The sequence below is a fragment of the Pipra filicauda genome, unplaced genomic scaffold (assembly GCF_003945595.2).
Source record: "Pipra filicauda isolate LSUMZ 115617 unplaced genomic scaffold, ASM394559v2 scaffold213_size2393758_pilon, whole genome shotgun sequence".
Classification (NCBI taxonomy): Eukaryota; Metazoa; Chordata; class Aves; order Passeriformes; family Pipridae; genus Pipra; species Pipra filicauda.
In genome coordinates, this window is record NW_024104325.1 from 2253794 (window position 1) to 2277429 (window position 23636).

Below are 23636 nucleotides of genomic sequence, written 5' to 3' on the forward strand. Positions count from 1 at the left end.
AATCATCATGATATTCTTACTGGGTGACAACAGCGAGGAAACTTCAATATTTCCTTTCCTAATTAGCATATGCTCCATTGTACAAAGTAATACAAGCTGGTAATTATGCTCTTAAATTTCCATTGAGATAAGAAGAATAGCACCAGCATTTTTGTCATTCATTGTCAGCACAGGAGAAAACTATCTGTGCTCAAAAGAAAATTTTTCACCACCTCAAAATGCTGCCAGTTTAAAGGTTAATACTTTACCCTGGCCTGTGCTGCATGCACAGACTCGGGATTGGTGCCTATCACACTGCAGCGTTCAACAACAGAGTTGCTTCTCAACCTAAACAACCTGAATCCTTGGACAGCAAGAAAAGAAACCAAAAAAACCCCAAAGTTACAAAGCCACTTTTCCTGCTGAAGTTATTTGACCTCATGTCCTTGACAGATTTTGCTTCTCTGTTATAGAAAATAGAGGAATATTATTAAGTGGGTGTTGTTTCTGTGTACCTTTCTCATCACATGGTCATGTAGGTCTCTTGCCTGTCACAAACACAATTGTTATTTGTATGTTAGAGTTATTTGTATGAACATCAGACACTAGTGCTTGCTGTACTGCTTCAGCAGAGACATCGAAAGCTGCAGCCTGCAGAACAACACTGTTCAACACAATGGCTTTCAAACTTGTTTCATCTGATTGCTCATACATCTTTGCTGAGGAAATGGATGGTAAAGACATTCAGGGCAGGAAGGTTCAGGGCTTTGGCTGTTTCATTACAGATAATTCACAGAGAAACTGCCTCCTCTAATTTATTTTTTATCTTGATAAAATGACAGCCAGAAGTCTTTGACATTCCAGGTCTGCCTCAGTTCTCACTTGACAAAGTCACTCCACTGAGAGTAGATTTTAGCTTGCTTTTAACTGCTTGCTGCTGCTATGTGATGTTTGGATTAGACTAATGTGCAAGGAAAGCTCATTTGTTCCTACACTTCAGGCCATGGGCTAGAATTCAGGCAATCTGAACTCATTCCTGAACTGCACTCTGAGCTCCTTCTGCATGACCTTGAGTAAGAAACTTAAACTTTCTGCTTTTTTATTCCCTCATTTGAAAATAGAGCTTTGCTTTCTTCCTCATCCCCTCCCTGTGCCTTTTATTTATGTTCTGAATGTTCATAAGGCCAGAGAACTCTCTCTTACCATGCAAATATACAAATGAAGCCCCCAATTTCCTAAAGACAGTTATATTTTTCTGTAATGACAGTGTTAATACATGGCTGTACAAAGTATGTTGTGTCTCAGGTACATTTAATGAGCTTGGGGATACTGCTGGGGGGGAAAATACCTTTATCATTTCCCACCTCAGCACTGTTGTTCAGTGCAATTCAGTATTCAACTGATGAAGCTTCTGGAGATGAGTTTAGCATTAGGATTGTTTTGATTGTTAATGTACTCCAAGTAAAGATGCAAAGCTATTAAAAGAATAGTCTGTATTTTTTGTGGTGTCCTACCGTGTTCCCTCTTTTGATATCACAAGTTTGTTAGTAATGATTACAGAAATATGAAACCTTCATCCTAAATTTCAATGCGCATGCTGAATCATGACTGTTTATCTTATTAACAACAGTACACTCCTGTAATAACACACAGATGAAAGACCAGTATATAACCTCCCCCATACCACTGTCATCTGAATTATAATTGCATTTTCTGTGTTGCTGATGATGACAAGCTAGTTGGGAGAAATCAGAGCCTTTCGCACATTTTTAAATTCACTGTTGAAATTCCATCAATATGTATGAAAGTGGACCTTGCCTTCATGATGACACACAGCACTACAGTCTTGTAATGCACTTCCAGTCACACAAGTTGAATTATTCTGCACAGTCCTGAAGGGCTGTACCTATTGATTCCTTTGGGGCATGGAATATCTACTCCTGTAGAAATAGCTCATAACTGAGTTGGGCTGTCACAACTGGCAGTCAGGATGAATGATGTGATCAGTACACTTAACTGTTTGCTGTTGAAAAAGAAGTACATGTGAAAAGTATCAACCTATTTGCTCTGATAAACAACTCCTTACTATTCAGTTTCTGATTTGAAAAATTAAGAGCATAACTCTAAAAGCAGGGATTTACACAGGAAAGCATGTTTTTCAGTACTTAATCAAGTCGTATTTGAGTATCTGTTTAAAATTAGGAATATGCTTTAAACAGACCTAGACTAAAGATATCCCGTATGTAGATATTCAGTTCCAGTGAAAATATCTTTGATGGATGATTTCTTTTGGTGACAAGAAAATTCCAGAGAGGGAAAGGGGTTAATCTAAGGAAAGCACAATGAAATTAATCCATGAAAACACTCCAACAGCAGCAGTATCTGTCTCCTGCAAAGGATAATTAAATCTATTGTCAACATCTCTGTGGAAGACACACAAGTCAGTGCATAATTGAAAGACTTAAAAATGAAATCTGAAACGGGAGACACAATTAAAAACCTTGAACTGTGTTTGATTCATTGTTTTAATACTTCCATTTAGATACAAATAGAATCATAGAATAGTTTGAGTTGGAAGGGGCCTTTAAAGGTCATATGGTGCAACACCCCTGCAATGAGCAGGGACATCTTCAACCAGATGAGGTTTCTCAGAGCCCTGTCCAACCTGACCTTGACTATTAGCAAGAATGGGGCATCTAACATCTCTCTGGGCAACTCGTTCCAGTGTTTAACCACCCTCATAGTAAATACTTGAAGTCAATACTTTCTGGGCAAGATTCTGATGGAGTGTTTGAGAGAGGATCCTGCTAGGTGGGTCTCATATCTGACATCCACCAAAAGTCTGAGAGCTGCGTAAGAGTAATCAAAATGTAAAAATATTGTTGCTAACTGTATGGGCTGTTTCTTGATGTAAACTGAGGCAGGAAGCTTCACAGAGTTTTTTGGAAACATTCAGGTCTTGAGTATGCCCTAGAGCTTTATTCTTTTGTGAAGATACAGGAAAAATGTGCACTTGGCTTGGGAGGCAGGAATGGGAAGGAGGGAGAAGGGAATATTTTGTGTATGCTTGAAAAACCTCTGGACATTTAATGAGAAAATCCCTTAAAAACAGTAAATTTATGATTTACATTTTAGCAACAAATGTTGTATAGGTAGGTAAGGAGCATAATATGGGGCCTTGGGAAACTTGTTTTTAATTCTCAGGGCTTGTTTTAGACTAAAAGAAGTGCCCTTGTTCTTAAAGTTCAGCATATGCTTAAGCCTTTGGCTGCACAAAAGCCTTTATCAAGATTGCAGTGTATTTCAGGTTGTATCCAAGCTTGTACATATAGCATACACCTAGTACAAGGTAAAAAACATCCATCAAAAGTACTTTCAGTTTTTCAGGTATTGTAATTGCTTACTGGCTAGCTTCATGTGAGTAGCATACAAGAGCTGAATGCAGAGATATCATTATAAGCAACCAGCTTGGAAAATTTCTCCCTTCATGCCTAAGAGCACTGGCATTAAAGACCTCTCACAATGAAGGCCAGAGAATCTGCCCAAAGATAGCTCAGTGCTGGTTGCATCTAAGTGCTTGGCTCTGGCTGCAGAAGTAATGCAGGGGGTTTTGTGTCTGCCTTAATTGAGCTAGAAGCTTCTGAAAAACCCTATCATGTAGTATGGAGCTTGGCAAAATGACAAGGACAAGCTGTAAAAAGCAACAGGAGAGGTTTTTGCTGGATGTATATATATATATACATCAAATTGTTTGCAAAGCAGAACTCTTGGTAAAAACAACCACTGGCAAGTGGCTCTGGAGAGCTGCCGGAGGCAGAGACAGCTGAGGTTGATGTAGATCAGATGTGGGCTGTATGGGAAATGTTTTGATTTTGGTTCACCTGCTTTCTCTTCCTGTCTTATTCTGCCTATGCTCTTACCTGGCACAGATAAAACATAAGAACAAATCAAAACACAGTCTTTTTGTTTTCCTGACTTTTTTCTCCCACTTCCTAAGCTAGAATTTTAAATGTCAGCTTTTCAAAATGTGGCATTTTCAGAGGAGTGTTATAGCCTGGATCTTACTCAATGGAAAATGTATTTCCAGTTCAAAGAGTTTTAAAACAAAACAAGAAAGGCCAAGACAAATGAAAAAGACTGAGGGAATAGCAACTGAAGCTCTTCTCTAATTAGATTTTTGGTTGTTTCTGTCAGCATCTTTTCTCCCCAGGGAATTTGAAAGAAAAATTGAAATCTAAATCTTGCATGCCTTAGAAATGGCTCCTTTTCCTGACTGCACCTGTAGACACCATGGGTTTCATGCCTGTGGACAAAATGAAGACAAGAGAAAAAAATGTTCATTAGAACACAGATTTTGACACTTGCCAAAATAAGGCTATTCTAAAATGCAGTCATCCTTTTCATCTTTCTCTGGTACCTCAAATATGTGGAGGAATATTCCATAGCCTGAAACAGACTTCAACTACATGACCTCAGATATGATCAGAGATGATAAAGCCAGCAGGGTCGCTATGGTGATGCAGTTTTAACCATGTGGGCAGCTTTTGTCTCAGCAGTATGGTTTTACTGTTCAAAGGCATCATCTCTTTTTTTAGTAAGAAATGATGACTAAAACCCTAGTGATGATGGACCTAGAGAACTGGGAGAACATCTAAGGGTACTTCAGAGATCTGTGTATTTGGTCTGAGTCCAGCACTGGACTTGAGAGAATATAGTCCCTGTCTGAAAGGGTTTCAGAGCTGAGGAGCTCATGTATGTTCTCTTCTGGCTATGGAAGCATATCCCATTTGATGGCTTCTGTTGGCTCAGTCAAACAGGCAGAAGTGCCCAAAGCACTGCACCGTGCTTGAAACTGCACATCTTTTAAATAATAAAGATCAATGAAGGACATGACTCTGCACTTAAGACCATATCCCCTGCCACACCTTCAGTCTGTGATCCTCCTGAACAGAGCAACACAGTTATTTTTGTCTCATCTATTTGAAAGCAACACACCTTCCAGTAGGGTGCCAGGGCAGTGTAACAACTACAGTTTCAGTCTATACAAAGAGATTATCTGGGAAAATTTGTCACTCTTGCCATCCCCAGGTACAGTTCTGCTCCTCCTGCTTTCCATTCAGGCAAGGTTCCACTATTTCTGCCTTCACAAGCTATAAAAAGACTGAGAGAACATGAGGAATATAAAGCTTCTGTTATAATTCCCTCCTATAGTCTCATGCACTCACATATCTCTTTCTGATGTGGAAACCTCCCTGATCCCAGACATTTACGTGAGTACCTTTCATTTCAGTTGGGAATCCAGAGGACTGTTTCTCTCTCAAAGGAAAAGAGGAAAAAAAAGAGAAAAGAAAAGGAAACAAAACCAAAGTAAATGAAATGTCCTTTCAGCCAATTTTATGAACTTCCCTCAGCTATTAATTTTTCAGCATTCCAGGCAATGGCTGCTGCTTCAGCCAGGCTGTGGAGCAAGCTTGCTCCGTAGCAATAGCCAGCAAGTGTGAGCATAGCCAGCGTAAGCATCATGCAGAGCCACTGGGGGGACTTCCTAAAGGAGTGAGGATGTTTAAATGTAAGACAGGTCATTGCATCTTACATGAAAGGGACCTTTAGCAGCCATGGTTGGTGGAGAGTTCAGCGTAGGCTGTGTAACCCAGGGAAAGGAATCAGATCCTCCAGTCCCCCTGATGATCGGGAAAGCAGGGCTACAGCACGCACCTTGGAGGACACCTCCTTCACAGTGCAACTGAGTCAGCCTCAAGGGGGGTCCACTTTCTGTCTGCTGGACTACCGAGCGAGTTGATGAAGGGACCACCCTTCCTCTGGTAACATCAGACCTTGTTACTATCCTGCAGTTGGTCTCGGTCACCTCACTGATCCAGTCTCTGAAAAGTAAAGCAGAGCCTGTTTCAATCCTTTCTCTGTCACTACAGGGAGATCTCCAGAGATCCCTCATTCAGGTGGATTTTGGAGACGGCATTGCTGTGTCATATGCCAATCTCAGCTCAACAGAAGATGGGATCAAGCACATCTATCAGAACGTGGGCATATTCCGAGTGACTGTGCTGGTGGAAAACAGCCTGGGTTCTGACAACGCTGTCCTCTACCTGCACGTAACGTGTATGTATGTTCATAATCGTTGTTGGCTTCTGTTGTTCTTTAAAACATTATTACCTGTAGTTAGAGGTGACATTTGGGATTTTGCAGCTGGATCCAGAGTGATGGGATATGATGAGTGTTCGTCTGTCCTCCAGACAAACTGATGATTCCAGACTGTGTGATCATAGATTCATTAATGTTGGAAAAGACCTCTAAGATCATTGAGTCTAACCATTAACTTCTGCTTTGTAAATGATGTTCCACCTCTAATTTAGGGTGGTGTAAACTGGGACTCCTCAAAGGACTACTCAGCCCTTTCTGAAATGCACTTTCATTAGCAAACTTATACTTCCAGAACAACAAAGAAACCCAGGGATCTTTAATCACTGTTCTCTTACTTTGTACATGTGTTTTGCCCTCTAATGAAATACATCCACCTCTGGGATGGAAACCAGTGCATTTTAGTCTTTCTGTTGTCATAGGAACCAAAGTCTTTGTATTAAATACTATTACAAGAAAAAAATGTCATCTTCACATTGCTTTTCTGCTGTTCTTTTTAACATTTTTATACTTCATCTGTCTCTGATTTACAACTGAAATGTATCTCAAGTTCTTGGATAAAACCAATATTGTATTCTTTCATATTTATTCTAGCACATAGTTATGAACTCAAAGGGTCAACTTATTTATTGAAATTTTGTAACATTCCTAATGGATTTTTTTGGGGGCCATCATTTTCTTTTTACACTGCGGGGTTTTTGTTTATTATTTATGTTTGCAATGGTGTGCCTCTGTGCCAGATAAACTGAGAAAAAAAGGAAATTCCAAAACATGAAGTTATGTTTACAGAAATACTGCTTACCCTTTACCAAATTTACTTGAAATATTGTCTAGATAATTTAGCACATTCCATATAGTTTAACACTAGTTTTGGAGTTCGTTCATACAGCATGAAAGCAGCTGCCTCTTGAGGGAAAGAGGGCAGCTCTTTTAGAGTGCACCATCGTATCCACAGATGGGAGCAGTGGGAGGTATGGCTGTGAGAGATAGGATTTTTATGAAGGAACACTAGAGAAGCATTTCCCTGAATGTCTCCCTTCAGAAACACCTTCAGCTGGCAGGTGTCCAGCCTTCACTCACTCATAGTGTCTTTCTGCTGTATAGCTTTTCTAATTCATTTTCTTGAGACGTTGAAGCTTATGAACCATTCTGATTGTTTAAGCTGTATAGGGAATAAACAATATTCTAATTTGTTTGTGTGACTTAGCAACTGATAGTTTATGGTTTTGTGGTTTGTATAGGTAATGGCAGCATAGGACTTAAATATGGAGTGATCGTCGCAGCCAGGCCCAGATTACATGTTCCCGAATCCCTGGAGAAGTGACAGCTCTAAGGGATGTGTCTCACCTTTCTCTCCATGACGAGAATTAGGGACTTCAAAGCAGGTTATAAATGAGCATGGTACCACTCAGACTAGCAATAGATTTACTGAGGGCAGAGTTGTGCAGTAAATCCAGCCTCCTTCAGAGTCTAACACCCTGATCCACAAAAGCTTCTAAATCCTAACTGAATACTTGCATTGCCACTCAGCTTCTGCTGAATATTTTGCTTGGGGGGTTTGAGCTTGGCCTTTGGGGAGTTTTATAAAAATATCTGTCCTTAAAATAGACACACACACTGTATTGTTAAGATCCACAGAAAAGCAGTGTGCATCCTGAATATCCAGAGTTTTAAGAAGGGCTACAAACTGGGTGAACCCTAGTTAGAGGGTTGATATATGAGTGTCTGCAGCCAGATCTGGGCCTTCCAGCACCCTTCCCTGCCAAGGGCCAGCAGTCTTCCTGGGGAAAAACTGCAGACACTGAACGTCAGTGCTTGTGATCTCCAAGATAAGAGTAAAGGCTTCATCCCATGCCCTCCTCATCCTGCTGCAGCCATGTGGCCAGTGCACAGAAGCAGTGCCTCTGCTGCAGTTGGTCCAGAAATGCAGGTTATTGTGAGACAGGAGCATTTTGAGTTGGATGGACAGAGTAAACTTCTGTATGTAAACTGCTCCAGCCAACAGGCTGTCTCTAAACTGTCCTGATGTGAAAATTTTCTGCTGGAAAGTTAGTTATGCCTTTGCCTGAATGCTTCAGAAAACCATCACTTGAACAAATGAGCCTTTTGAGAAGCTTATCCCTTTCTCTTGTGTGGGACTGTACACAGTTTTTTTTCCTGGGGCAGGTGAAGGTCTGTAGCCTCCATGGCCCTGCATGAAGCTCAGAAATTAATTTTCTTGAATCCTCTTCAAACTTACCTGTGTAAAAGCAGTCTTCTACCAAGCTGAGGGGCAATCCAGAGTGAGCTATCCCCATCTGCTGGCCAGATAACAGTTCAGCATTTCAGCCACCTTGACCGAAGTGCTGTGTGCCCAGAAATACTCAGGCAAAATTGGGTTGCTTGAGCCATTCTTTTATGTTGTTTCCTAGCCAGCATATGGTGAAGGTCCAAGGAGGTGCTGGGCAGGATCATTTGGGATCTATTCAGAACAGCAATGCAGTTACGTTGGAGTGTATCAAACTTTTCATGGTCTCCATTGTCACAGCTGTCACTGCACCCAGTGTTAGGAAATGTGTTCCCCTGTAGGGCTGTGTTGACATTGGGCATTTGACAAACACCCCAAAGGATACCAGAGCTGTGAAATATTTAGGCTGGGAAATTGCTGTTTTTCAGGTCTTAGAGTCTTACTGAAAGCAGCACAGCCTAGTCATGGAAATGAGTCTGAGAAGGGGGATGTCATTAAAATCATATGGATGAAATGGTGTCTTCTCTTGAATTTTCAAGAGTGTTGACTACTACTTATAAAAGGAAGAATGATCCATAGTCTGATTATAGCAGGCTTCGGTTAGTATGATTATGGATAACTCTTACTTGGGCTGCTTCAGATTAAGCAGCGACTGTGTCTACAGCACAGAGAAAGATCCATTTCAGTAAGAAATCAGGAACACTGGTCCTTATTCTGACATTGTTTATACAGTCTGATCTGGGAGATTTTTTCTTCTCTCTGCCTATTGTGCTACATAGGATGCTTGCTCCAGAGTGTGGTGTTCCTCTAGGCTGAAAAGCAAGGTCTAAGTGGTGATTCATACCTGGGTTATAGCCTGAAAGATCCTCCCCTGAAATATATAAAATCCTCTAGCAATGGATCTCAACTCCACAGGAGCAATGCAAGGCTGTGACTGTGGTTCTCATCACTGTGGAGCTCACAGATATGGGACATGTAGATGTGGCCTTAATCTGTTTAAGGAACCCATGTCCCAGTATCACTTGGGGTTTCTTTATTTTTCTTTCTCTGTCACTTGGGACAATTGTTTTTTTCTCTTGCTGAACAGTCAGAACACATTTTTAAAAATAATCTATAGAACGAGATTTAACAACAAAGGCCCATCTGTCTCCTGAAAATGGGAAATGTGTAACCCTGAGCATAATGTCACTTGTCGAATTAATTATGTTCTGTTTATACTGAAGAAATAAAAGAGTTTATTGATGAAAAGGAGGGAATATAAGGTAACATTAACATCCAGGCACTCAGTGAATAACCGTATTTAGAGAGAGTTTCTGCTGAAGTTCACCAAATCGTAGCAGTTTTCATCAGCAGAGATTCTTCATGTCCACTGAAGCTGTTTATCCTGCACATTATGTCTTCCCAGTGAAGGCCATATTCACACAACAGGGCTCTGCCACTTTTGTTAAAGTCATAAAAGCTCCTGACTATATGAGGTTTGTGCAGTAGAGAGTCCAGGTTTTTCAGCTCCAGGTACAGGAGTAGCTCCTGTTCTCTGAGGCTCCTGCCTCTCTAGAAATGGTACCAAGCCAAAATATTCTGTCATGTCCCATGGTGATTTGGAAGACTTTTCTTTCCTAAACCAATGGGTATCCCCCTCAGGTTAACATTTCAGATGGAGGGCTCACCTGCTGCTTCTGTCTCTGCAGGCCCCTTGGAACATGTTCACTTATCTCTGCCCTTTGTCACCACGAAGAACAAGGAGATCAATGCCACAGCAGTACTGTGGCCAAGCCAAGTGGGAACGCTTACTTATGTCTGGTGGTTTGGGAACAACACAGAGGTTTGTATTCCTGATTGACAGAGATCAAAATAATCCTGGAAGAGCCCTCTGACTGAAGTGGGAGGGAGAGAGGGATCTGGGAATCCTTCTATATAGTCATGTATGCAAGAAAATTATAAACCAAAGAGCAAGATATTAATAGTTCTTTGAGGTACCAACACTGAAATGTAAGTAGTGCTTTGTGTTTCTGTAGAGTTTATTGCCATTTCATGCAAGTTGCAAATAGCTTTCTTCCTGCATTACCTCCAAGTGAACATAGTTAACCAAAATCTGGAGGAGTTTCTAGTACGTTTTTCTTCACCCTCCTTTCCTCAGTAACAAGAAGATAAAAAATGTAGGGGTTTTGGCAGTTTTTTTTAAGGAAAATAACCTGTCAAACTGATGCTGTTTTTATATCTGGAACTGACTTTACATAGCCTAGAGTTTAAACCTCATTTGTCTGGTGAGTAACAAGGGAAAAGACTGCCATCAGCTCTGTGCCTCCCCTTAAATATGCTGAACCTAGTCCTGAGCCCCGGCACTCTATGCTAAACCACATGTGCAAAAAATACTTTATTATTATGTGCTACAGGTGGATGAAATGGTTCCCAACACACCTCCCTACCTCTGGGCTCTGCTCAGATATGAGAGTATCATCCATCATATTCTGCTGCCTCTGTGCTTCTAGTCCTGGTAAATCTGCACAGACATTGTAGCTGTTACTTCACATCTGTTTGTGGCTGAAGTATCCAGAAACCCCAATTAGTTTCTGAGGGGAGAGATTCACATGGATTTTGCAGAGCCAAGAGGAACCTTCATAACCGCACATGATTATCTTCTGTATAATGCACGTTGGAGAGTTTCATCCCTACCTTCTGCTTTATTTAACTCTTTGTGATTAAAGCAGAAACTGACTTTTGTTGTTGTTTTGTATTAATAATTTTCCTCAGATGATGGAGAATTTGCTGCTTCTCCTTCTGACCCTTCCCCCCAACTATTTCTCCACAGCTTATTATTCTGAGCTTTGAACCATGCACAGTGTTTGTAGTCGAAATTCATCTGGTCTCAGATTCAAGCTGTTGGATCTTGTTATGCCTTTTTGTGTAGATTAAAGAACTCTCTGTACTATCAGCAATCATCTCCCCCTAGAGGTACTTACAGAGTGTGATTGTCACCTCTTAGCCTTCTCTCTGATCTCCTAAGCTCATAAGTGATCAGAGTTGGTCTAATTCTGTTCTCATTGAAGTGAGAATTTTACTACAGACTACAATGGCAACAATTTGCTTAATACTGGCTGCTTTGAAGATCACACCCAGAGATCATTAATAAGTGAAAACAGAAATTAGGGCAGAATCTGCTGAAAGAGGACACAACTCATTGATAAACTGGTTGCCTAGCAAAGCAAGCTAAGGGAATCTGTGTCCTCTCAAGTACCAGAATTTACCAAAAGTGGTATCTTCGTGTCCAAGAATAACATGAGACAACAACTGAAAAATCTTTATTTGGCTGTTTCTGTGACAACCTCCTTGAATCACTTTAAACAAGGCACTTAAACTAGATCTGGGAAAGGACTGCGATACCTGAGCAGAGAGTCTTGCAGGCCCTTATATTAGGATCTGGACCTCTCTGGGGAGTGAGCGTGGGATCCAGAACAACCAACATGTTAAGTGGAAAGGAAATACTGGAATCTTAAAACTTAGCTCCTTTGGAAATTACAGGTGCCTTACTCTGAGTTTCAGGAGGACTTCCCTGTCTGGGATTCCTGTGCCCTTTCTAAAAAATTAGCTCACATGTCACAGGACCCCACCTAAGTCTAAAGTTTCCAATCTGGAACTAACTCCCCAAAGCATCCCAATAGGCTAGAGAGACAAACTCATTTTTGCTTTTCCTTTTCAGCCAAATTAACTTAATTTTTCCTTTTATGATGTATTTGCAGCCACTGATCACGTTGGAAGGGAGCATCACATTCACATTTTCTGTGGAAGGCATGAACACCATCACTGTTCAGGTCTCAGCAGGAAACACCATTCTTCAGGACACAAAGACTGTTGCAGTGTATGGTGAGTTCTTCCCCTTTCATTTCACATAGGATTCTCCATAGTCTACAGCTAGAGAGCCAGGTTAGCTGGCAGCAACAAGAGGTCTTTAAGATTATAAATTCAGTTCCAGTGTTGTCAGTTCGGCATAATATCTCTGAAGGCCACTGACTGACGTTAGACTGACATGATTGCAGAACATTGATCCCCTTCCCAGATAACCTCTGCATCTGCTCTGTCACTATCTGATCATCCTACATGATTGTCAAAATGTTAGCTCATTTTGTGAGCTGGTTTTCCCCCTTCTTGGCCAGTAGAGGCCTCTTAACTCACACAAAAGCTGCTCAGCTTGAAAGGTAAATCAATGCTGTGTGTTGCATTTCTGCACAGAAATCCGTACTGATTTGACCTTGTACTTGTGCCTCAGAAGCAGTTAGGGCACACAAATACCACAGAGTGTAGATGGAGCCTAAAAAACACTGGGAATCCCCATTTTAGCTGTTTGTACTAAGCACGTGATCATAGTGATCAATGGGGGCATCTCCGTTAACATCAATAGAGATTAAGTACATTTTTCAAGGCTGATCCTCTCCCCACATTTATCCCTGTCCCCTTCCAGTTAAGAGTGTTTGAGGCATGTCTGTGAGAGTACAATCACAACTTCCTTCACAGTGCTTGCTGCTCCAGAAGTCAAGATGCAGGTAACATATTTACATTCCCAGGACAGCTCCCCTTGCAGTGCTGTTCATGCACTCAAGTAAGGACTGATCACCTCTTTCATTTCTGTGACACTCAAGTGGTGAATCTCTCAGATTCTCCAAATCTCTTAGTGAGTCTCTTGGGCACACTGCTGGATTCTATGACAGTCTGTGCATCATCTGCAGGTTGATTAAGAAAAACACGAGCTGCAGCAGATTTCACTGGGTTCTGACCCCTCATTTAGCAATAAGGCATTTCACAGTCTTTTCATCAACCATGTCATTATATCTGCAGAGAAATTTCAGTCCCTGAGGTTATCATTCTCTCCGAACCTTGATGACCACAACCCAGATATTCCAGAATGGAGAAGGGATATGAGCAGAGTAGTCAAGAGAGCTCTGGTGGAGGTAAGCTGTGCGCATAACCTGTGTTACAGTGGTTTTAGTTTCTGCTTTGTTTCTTCATTGAGACTGGATCAGCTGTTCTCTCAGGATGTGTTCATGTTCCTACCAACCAGAAAAGGAGAACAGACTAGTGTTTGAGACCAGCATCCTAAATTTTAGATAGTGAAATTATCTCATCCTATGACAACCTGGTGCTCAGTTAGCCTCCAATGTAAGGTAGTGCTATTCTAATGGAATTACAAATATACTGTAGAAAACTTAAAAGACCAAAAAAAAAAAAAATTTTACTACATAGAAGAGCCCCACAGTAAAGTGCTTTTTGTCTTTTATATAGCATGAGGCTTACAGGTCAGGATTACGTGCTGATTTTCCCATCAATGCTATAGAGAAACTCTGAACTTCCTTCTTTAGTGGGGGAACAAAATAAAAATATTCATAAAAATATTCTAGTGTGGCTGAAGATTTGGATTTCAAACTGAGAAGCTATGTAAAGTTAAAAGAGATGGCTGGAGTTTCTCAGCTCAGTGGAAAAATAGCAAAAGGAACTGTTTGAAACAGGGTAGGGTTTCTGCTTTTTTTAAAACATAAAGATACTGAGATTTTGAAAGTATTACAGATGTTATTAACAAGCTTATATGTACATTTGTGGTATGATCTGTGCAAAAAGTCTAGAAAAACGCTGTGCACCAGAGAGGTGCACGCAAAGTTGTTTGGATTGTTTCTTAGACTTTTTTCTGAGATTTCCTCAAAAGACAGGAGAAGAAGAGGAAAGGGGAAAAAATAGCATTTTTCTAAGGTTTGTTAGCTTGTTCTTCTGACATATTTATGTTTGTATCAAGTATTCAAGGATCTGTTTATCTTCAGGATGAATTTTCAGAATATAGACAACTCAATAAAACAAAATCAAACCATAAAAAACAGAAGAATTGTAAAACCACAGTAACAAGGCTACATATCCAAAGCAGAGCAGTGAAAACACAGACTTTTCGTTGTTTGAGTAAAAAGGAAAAAAATTGATAGCTAATTATCCCTCTTAATATAGCTAAATGATTCACCTTAAATAAACCTTTGTGTTCCTGTAAAAGTTAAACCCCATAGATTTCTATGACAATTAAGTAAACTGTATAAAAATGAGTCAAATAACTAAATAATTCAATAGGAAATTATAGCTGTGTTATAGACTTTTTATGAGCTTTTATTAAAGAATTGCATTCTTATTACAGAATACCATAGACTTGGATAAAAATTCTGCATATGAAATTATAGGTCTGTACTAAAATCTGATCTTCTCTCTAAGTAGGGATAATTTCATATTATCACAAAATATCGTATTTTGTGTTATGATCATAACTATTTGCTCATATCATTGATTTTCTGAGTCCTGTCTCCCACTTCTGAAAAAAAGTCATTCCCAGCCTCTGAAAATGAAAGCTTTCCATTAACTGGTAATACTTTGTCGTTTTCTTGACATGTTAAAGCAACCTGTTAGGCAAGTGAAAATAATGCAAGCCCTGACTTCACAGAATACTGGAAAAGAATATAAGAAACTTTAATATATTTATAGGTTTGGGGTTTTTTTTCTAAATCCACATTTCAAAACCAAAAAAAAAAGGGGGGGGGGGGGGGAACAAAGCCATGTGCTTTTTCTTGGTGAGGGATGGAGGGGAAGGATTCCCTTTTTATAGCTCCACGGGATTTTCCCTGGACTGTCAGCAGTCACACTCGGGTTATCCACAGAATTAGCTCAGAAAATGGTGATTTGTAATCAGTTTTGCTGACTCCTTGTCCTCCTTCCACCATTTCTTTCAATGAGCACCTTTAAGTCTTTGCTCCTGAAACAAGGGAGAAGAATTAAATAGATTTAGGTCCAATTAATGTCTGAGAGGCTTGTGAGTCCTTACTGTAGGGGAACCTCTGTGGTGCATTCAGCTGCTGTGATCTGTCCTCATCTCTGAGGGCACTTTTTATTTTCCCTTTAAAAGTGACCTACTAAATTCAGCACTTGAAAACAGGTTTAAATCAAAACCTTGAGATTTAAGTGCATTTTCTGGATAATTCACAGCACAAAGAGGCAATGGAGGGAGATTCATCAAATTCTGTTTCTCCTTCCTTTGGCTAAAAAAACTTCCTGAGGGACAAGTTAGGTTCCTTTTCTATGTAATAGCTCGACAATCTGTTTGTGTAGTATCCTGTTTGCATCGACTAAAACCCATGACCAGAGATGAACCTGTTAGTGATGCCTATGGGTACTTTTTTCTGAATTTTGTCTAATATGTCAAAATTAGGGAGATTTAAGTCCTAGCTTGAGATATTCAGCCAACAAGACAAATAAAAAAAAAAGATGGGATATGTTTGGATTTTGGGACCATATGCAATTGTTACTTAAGAGCTCCTTTTAGCTTGTCTATTTATCATTATTGCTTTAGGACCCTGCATATTTTACTGGAGAACATGGTAATAGATCAGGAAATTATTAATTGCCAACTTTTCACCTGCAGTGGATTTTAACAAAGTTCTCTCCATTGTACCAGATATACCCTACATCATTTATATAAATACTATGATGCCTTAACAAAGACAGCCTCAGAATTCAGTGCCATCCACATGTTTATCTGTCCACTCTTTGTCTATGCATCAGGTGACAGGTATTTCAAGCAAGCATGTTCTGGTCGCAGTGCTCCCTGGTCTGCCCACATCTGCTGAACTCTTCATTTTACCATATCAAGATGCCACAGGAGAAAAAAAAAGAACAGCAGCAGACCTGGAGCAGGTATTGTGTCCATTACTTGTAGAAGTGCATGTTTATGCATTTTTGAGTGTATTATATATAGATAGGTATAGATACAAATGAATGTATGTAGAAATGCATCTGATTCACTAGGGTACATGTTACATCCTCTTTGTTTTGTGGTGGCTTTTTTTATTGTAGTTTGGTTGGTTGGTTTGGTTTGGTTTGGTTTTTTGTGGTGCTGGGTTTTTTGGTGGTGGGCTTTTTTCTTCTCCCCAACACTGGATACAGGTTTTGGAGCTGTATTTGGGGGTTTAAACTCCCATTTAGATTCCCTAAGTAATGTTAATTTGGCATAAATTTCTATGATATCATGTCTTCCTGCTTCATGGAAGCAGGAAGAAAACAGGAATGATTTAGGGGATGATTCTTGCCTGCATGAACTGGAGTACCTTCATAAAACAAAGTTAATGAGGCTGTCAAGAATCTAGAAAGCACTGGAGACAGAGCTGAGTGGTAAACCTGGGCAATTCAGAACTTTGCTAATTTAAGGCACAGTGATGGGGTTGGAGTATCTGCCTGCCTTCTTCATGATGCTGGAAGTGGGGTTGAGCCACTATGGATTGTTTTCTCCTTGCAAGGCTGTAACAGGTTATCACAACTGAAGGACTGTATCTCCCTACAAGCGTAAAAGGTCCTACCCACCAGGTGGACCTGCATGATTATAACTAAAAGATAGAACCTTGTGCTGGGCATAAATCCCAAAATATCATAGAATCATGGAATTGTTAAATTTGGAAAAGACCTCTAACATTATTGAGACCAATTGATAACCTAACATTGCCATGTTCACCATTAAACTATGTCCCCATGTCCCATAGCTCCTTTGCTGTCTCTCAGCTTATTATTTTAGATTCCAGGGGCAAAGATAACTAGCCCTGAGGGAAGTCCCACTGTACCTCTGCCTCTCCATTGCTCATGTCTTGTCCATGGATCAAACCTTATTAACTTAGCTATGGGCCTCAAACCACTAAGTCACCCATATTCTTATGCTTCCCCTTGCTCAGCATCCTTAACTGTCATATTTTTTTTTGACAAATGACTTTCCTCTGCAATTTTCACCACCATATAATAAACAAAAAATATGGAGATTTACTGCTCTGCAAAATCTTTCCTCCCTTTTCTCCTTCATCCCCTTTCTCCTTTCCTCCTTCACAAATTGGCAAGGAAGCTGGTCCATAAACTTTAAATTTACATCTGACCCTGCTCCCCTCCGGCACTCGGCAGCTTACTCTATTTCTCCCTCTCTTTTTGCCTCTCTTTTTCCTTCCTGTAAAAATGGAGTCTTTGTGGCTGTGAAGAAGGGAAGCCCTGGCAGTGCTCTCATGACCCTTTTTACGGACAAGAAGAAATGTAATTTTCAGTGTAACTCCATCAACTTCTCTGGCATACTGCAGGGTCCAAATGGTAGCCTTTGGAGGAGAGAAAATCTATTTACTATTTGCAAATGCGAAGGTGTTTCTTGTGAAGAAATATCTTCCCTGATCCTTTCAGGATAGTCAGAATGTTTTTCTTACTGGTCTGTGGGTACTACATTCCCTTCAAGAAATTTTTGAGTAATTTTTAGCACTAATCCAATTCAAAATGAATGCTTGGTAGGAAAATATTCTCCTTACAGTCCAGTAGAGGGTAGTTACAATTACTCAGTTTATTTCAGTGTACAGTTTTACTAAATATGAGGATTCTGAAGGGTTATCTTTTTGTTTATGCATTTCACAAATTATCTTCTCTCTACGTTGCTTGCTAGTGGAGGCTTTTTGTCAAACACAGCAAATGCATCTTCTGTTAGTCAAATGAGATATAAGTGGAAGATACATGAGAATTCTGAAGTGATGTTTTCATATCAAGTACAAGTTTCAGTGTTATCCCGAATTTCCCTTTAGTTCTCCATTTGCATGATTTTACCTGGCCTATTCAAAATAACTGTAAAAGCAGAATGCAAAATAGGGGTAGGAGCAACTAGTTAATGGCATCTGAGGCCAATTATCTTTTCTCTGAGAAGAGCTGTCAGCAATGTAGCAAGTGTGATGGAGACTTTGGCAAATAGCAACATCAGCTGGTTAGTACCCAACTGTCTCAACATGTTGCAGCTGTGGCCAGTATCTGTATCCAGCCAAAGAGATGGGAAATGACATGGATGACTGAATATCAAATGGACAGTGATGAACTGCAGAGATGAGATACCTCTGGCGAATTTAAAACTATGGAGAGTGGTATTCAGGAAACCTGTGTGCATATACCTCTTAGGATTCTTTCCTTAGAGCAGGTTTACTTATACGTCTGCTTCTTTTTAGCTGATGGAGTTTCTATCTTTTTTTTATCATTTGTGTTTTTCTTTCACCCACCCTCCTAAGCTTCAGTCTTTCAGTACTTTTCTCTGATGTATTTCAGATATGCCCATCACCAAAATATTTTTAGCAACAAGATCATGCCAGTGAACACTTTCAAATCTTACAGAAAATTGCACCAATCAGTCCTGAAAATTAAATTCCAGGAAAAGCTTGATATACAGGGTAAATCATCTAGTGTTCACTAGGAGAGATTTTTTAACATCTGTACCTTAGAATGCAGATCAAGTCTTCCACTGGGTACTTAGGGGAGGTTGGGCCAGTATTAAAAACTAAAGGCAGGTGGGGAGAGAGTGGGATAATATGAACCCAAAGACCTTGTACTGGGGGCTTTTTTCCATAGCCAGCTTTTCTTGATCAGCTGCTTGTGTGCTGTAGAAGAGGCTGTTTATATTTCTTGTCTTAATATCCTTGAGTTAACTCCTGCCATGTAACTATCAGCCCTCTCACTTTGTCATCTTTTGCTCAGTGTACAGAGCAGCCCTTCATTCTCAAGTCTCTTTCTGGTCACCTTTGTTCATCAAAAGTGGATCCTGGTTTTTATGTCTGGGTTCGTATCTGCTGGTCTATTCTTGTCCCAGAGTAACCACAGGAATGTCCTCTGCCTTGTGCTCTCACGGTATCTCTGGATACTTACAGCAACTTGAATTTAGCATCTTTCATTAAAAGATACGAAGAAATTCCTGCTGGACCCAGTAAATCAGTGATTATGCTCTTTTCAGTGTTAAGAGAAGCAAGCTTTAGAGGCCTCATGTGATGTAACCAAGGTTATGCAGGGCGAGTGGCACAGTTTAAAGTGATCCACTCTGGCCCTGACTCCTGGTTCACTTTTGTAATGCTGGTTCAAGTTGCTTCCTATCAAATCAATGCGCATAATTCTTTCCTTAGTTGTTTATTGATTTTTTCAATGAATTGAATAGAAGTGTAGCACTCATTAGTTGAGATCTTTACACGGTATCTATAAAATTATCTAGATTCTTAGCTAGTGCATACTGGCACAGTTGAATCACATTCAATTAGTCTAAACTAATTTACACCAGAGGTTTGAAAAGTCAATAAGGGTATGAGAAAATGCCCTTCTCAGTGATAATTCTGCTTCTTGGTGCACATGGTTCTTTTACAGTCCTAATTCTGACAAAATGCTAAGAGAAGCCAAATTAATTTTTGTTTTGTTCCATTTTTAAATTGGAATCTCTTTTTTTTTCCTTTCACAAATTGTCTGTTATTATTATTCATTATGTGTCCTTTGATGAAAAATGATACATGAAGAATGGTTTCTATTACTGAATTATTTTTGCACATCATGCTTAATTCTGCAAATGAAGCAGATAAAGTCAATGAGGCTCAGTTAAGGACCAAAACTAATTCTGAAAGCTAATTATTTTCACAAGAGAGACTCTTGAAGACTATAAATTAGGAGGTTGCTATTCTAAGAAGTTTTGTCTTCAGCTGAGTTAGTTGCATCTCTAGGAGGGAGAGAGAAACAGAGAGAGGCCTGAGGCCAACCTGTTCCCCAGCTGAAGGTCTGACTGTTCAATTGGAATTGCATTGCTATTTTTTAAACAGGCCAAGGTACTTTGATGTTTCCTTTTCTGCTTTTTAAACCAAAATGCATCCATGGTACTGCTTCAAGTGCAGAAATAAAGGGAGGCACGAAAGTCAAAATGTTCCCCACTGAAACCTTTATATTACCTCAGCAACTGAGATCAACTTTTGTATGGAAATTTACTTTGAAGATACTCTATTAGTATTGTAGACAAATTATATGAGTCAGAACCACTTCTAGATTAAAGTCTGATAACTGAGGTAGAAATAGACTTGACAGAGTAAGAAAGGCAGAAGAACCTCTTCTCCAAGCTCAAAGCAAATGTCCTGGCTGACCCTGTGGTGCACAGGTCCTCTTGGGACCATGTGAGGGCCGCAAAGATTGTCAGGTCCAACTTTGGACCTGCTGTGAATTTGACCCTTTAGGTGTGTGTAAGCTGCTCACTGACCTCAAATACTGATTTTTGTAAGCCATTGTGTGTGATTTCTATTTCAGATAATTTTTAGAAGTACAGAAATGCATTTTCACTGTCTGAATCTCTGTTTTGAAGAGAATCTTATTTTCCACATAAGGGAAAATGAAAACATTGTACCAAGCAAGTAAACATTTTAAAAACATGTCTGAATGCATCTGTTCTTCCCTCAGAAGTGTGTGTTAGGCATCTCCAGAGCTGCCTGAGGAAGGCAGATGTCTAATTCTTACTGGCACTTTTGAAGATCTTAGTCTGTTATTCATTTTTTTCACTTGTTCAGATTCCATAAAGACCGAGGCAAAAAAAAAAAAAGGCTGTACACAAAAAGCCACTGGGAGTGCATGTAATTAATTGAGCCAAGGAAATATGCCTTATACTCTGAGCAGCATGAACAGTTGCTGCCAGTTTTGACGCTTTGTGTGTAGTCCTGGAACAGTTATGGCTATTTCAATCCTCTGCTGGGACACTGATGGTTTCAGGCAAAAATAATTTTAGTCTGAGATGCATTTGTACAGGATGTCATACAACCAAGTCCTCAATCAAGTAACAATGCAATACAGCAATAATAAACTTCAGTTGTGACTGTTTCTTTCTGTCTTTCTTCCTTTTTCTTACTACTTCACTCTTACTGCCTTTCCCCTTCCTATTATTCCTTTGCAGAGAGGAATACTTGTTGAGTTTTCTCTCTCACACACAACTTACCTGCTGAGAGGCAGCCCACAGCACCTCTCAGCTGTCATTTTCCTGCTGTTTTACCCTTTTCACTCTGCACCATGGGCAGGCCAGGGCAAATCTCACTGTTTCTTCAAGTCACTAGTGCCCAACAAAGTCTCTTGTACCTGCTCATGCTGGCTTTCTCCAGATCCTTCTGTTCTTCCATTTCGTGCCCAAATCCTTGACAAAACCGTTCTCCAGTACTACTTTGCTAGCTGCAGATTCAGTTATGCATCACATTAAGCCTCTGTTTGTATAGAAGGCATCATGTATGTTTTTTACCTCTGCTGTTTTCCTGCCATTTTGTGCAGCTGTCACAATGTGTTGAAGAGGAACGACACAAAGTGGTTGGCTCTTTTCTTCAGTTTACTGTCTTCCATTTTCTTTTTCTTTTTTTTTTTTTTCCAGAGACTCAGCTGCCCCAGCAGCAGCAGGATGTCAGAGCACAAAGGAAAATAATTTCTGCAGGGTTGTGGAGGAGAGCTGTTAAGTTGTGTTTGGGAATGGGTATAGCCAGAATTATATTTTTCCTGTTATTTTCTTGAGCCATTAATGTACCTGGCTTACAGCTTATTAATCTACAACTGTTGCTCTGGTTTTAGAGATGAAAAACTTTTTATGTCAATCTTGGTTATTAATATGCTCAAATCCTTAAAGAGAGATATAATTTACTTCCCAGGCTTTCTCCATGAACTGCACATCTTTGTGTCACTCTCCCTGCTACTCTGAGCTCAACAGATGGCTCTTTGAATGCAGGTGGTATTTTTTCTTGCTATTGGAAAAAATATATTTACTGCTCATTCTGGCACCCATGAAATAGATTGTAACTTTAAAGAAATATATTTAAAAATATAAATAAAATGCCTGTAAGAGTTATTGCCAAATTGATATTGAACCAAAGGCACCTATTCAAGTGATCAGCAGCCAGAAATTAAGTGTATGAGCCAAGAGTATTGAAAGAACCATTAAGAATGTTAAAAAAATAAAAGAAGCAGATAAATCTCGTACTGTAATGAATGATAGCCAAGGAACATCTAATCATATCTGGGTAGCATTTACTGAAATAACTCACCCAGACAAAAATGAAGAACATGAAAAAGATGGTGTAAAAATTATTGGAATTTTTTTTTCTGACAATTTTTCATTAATCTCCAAGAAAGAATAAGGATTTATTTGAAACAAATTAAATTAAGTGGTGAGCACTAGAATACGGTTCTTCTTGGTCTGGCTATAAAAACACATTCTCAGTAAATGCATATTAAGGGTTATAGGGGAGTGTATGTTTACATTTTTCCAACCACCTCTCCCTATTAAACCAACACACAACAACAATTATGTTCAATTGGAAAATTGATCACTGCTGTAGGAAAATGTGAAATACATGAGACATCAGGCAAAAGACACACAACAAACGATCAACACCATGTCTATAGGCTTGCATTCTTTGTTTAATCTACCTAGATGTTTTGCTTTTAATGGCAATATGCCTGGAACTTCCTGGATGTAATTAAGTGTGATGTGGAGAAAGTGACTCTGGGCATATTGTGAAAAAATGACTTAAAAAAATGAATGTTTACCAACAGATGGGGCCAAAGTTTGGCTTCTTCACTGTACAAATACAGATTTATAGGGTCTTACCTCAGCAAATGCTCATCTTTTCTGTTGTGTACTTTAAGGAGGAGTAACCTGCTTCATTTCTGCTAGAGTTCTATTGATGTCATCAAAGTTATGGCAACAAAATCTGGTGATCTGAAGGCTCTGGGAAATGTCTCTCCCATGAAAGAGAGACATTCTCTCTGTGTGTAACCCATAAGAAGAGATGGACCATGCATTTTGTTTCAACCACATTCTGTAGTCAGTAAACACTTTTAGATTCAAGCTGGATCTGGTACATATTTACCGATTAGGGAGCAGCTGGCTTGAAACTTAGAGCTGGATGAAATGAAATTTGCTTTTAGAACTTGAAAATTAACTGCAAGCTGTGGTAAGGACCTAACAGATTAATTTTTGTTCAGTTATATCATGTGTTATGTACATACTCTAAGATCATGGAACTGGCCAGTCAATGAGCAAGAAGTTATTTATTATGAGCAAATGAGCATTAACAATTGAAATGTTTATTTTTGCTTGAATAATACATGAGTTCACTGATGTGCTGCTGCTGGCTGGTCCTGCAGACACTTATACTTGTGGGTGTAATGTTCCTTTGGGGCTCGTTTGCTGCTGGGCCACTCCTACAGAGATGTGACAGGGATACTTGTTGATACCAGTCATTGCTAACTGTACACAAACCACTCTGTACATAGTACTGGCAGAGGTGTCAGCTTTCACAAATTCCTTCTCTGTAAGGTGATAGGAAATTGTGCTCAGAAAGTCTGGCACCTCTGCAAAATCTTCAATTTGCACGCAGCTCCATTTCCTACCCACCTATTGGCAATCTAAATCAGTGGTCAGGAAACAAATGCA

The 23636-nt window shown here is 39.7% G+C and overlaps 1 protein-coding gene across 3 annotated transcripts in view; it reads left to right on the forward strand.

Annotated features, from left to right (window-relative positions):
• The window catches only part of SORCS1 (sortilin related VPS10 domain containing receptor 1), a 268559-nt gene that overhangs the window by 234953 nt on the left and 9970 nt on the right, over positions 1-23636 (forward strand). For all 3 annotated transcript variants that reach the window (XM_027735281.2, XM_039381133.1, XM_027735283.2), the window contains exons 19-23: positions 5910-6096; positions 10051-10184; positions 12100-12223; positions 13193-13305; positions 15941-16072. In XM_027735281.2, coding sequence (XP_027591082.1) covers positions 5910-6096; positions 10051-10184; positions 12100-12223; positions 13193-13305; positions 15941-16072 — 690 coding nt within the window. The remainder of the gene's footprint in view (positions 1-5909; positions 6097-10050; positions 10185-12099; positions 12224-13192; positions 13306-15940; positions 16073-23636) is intronic.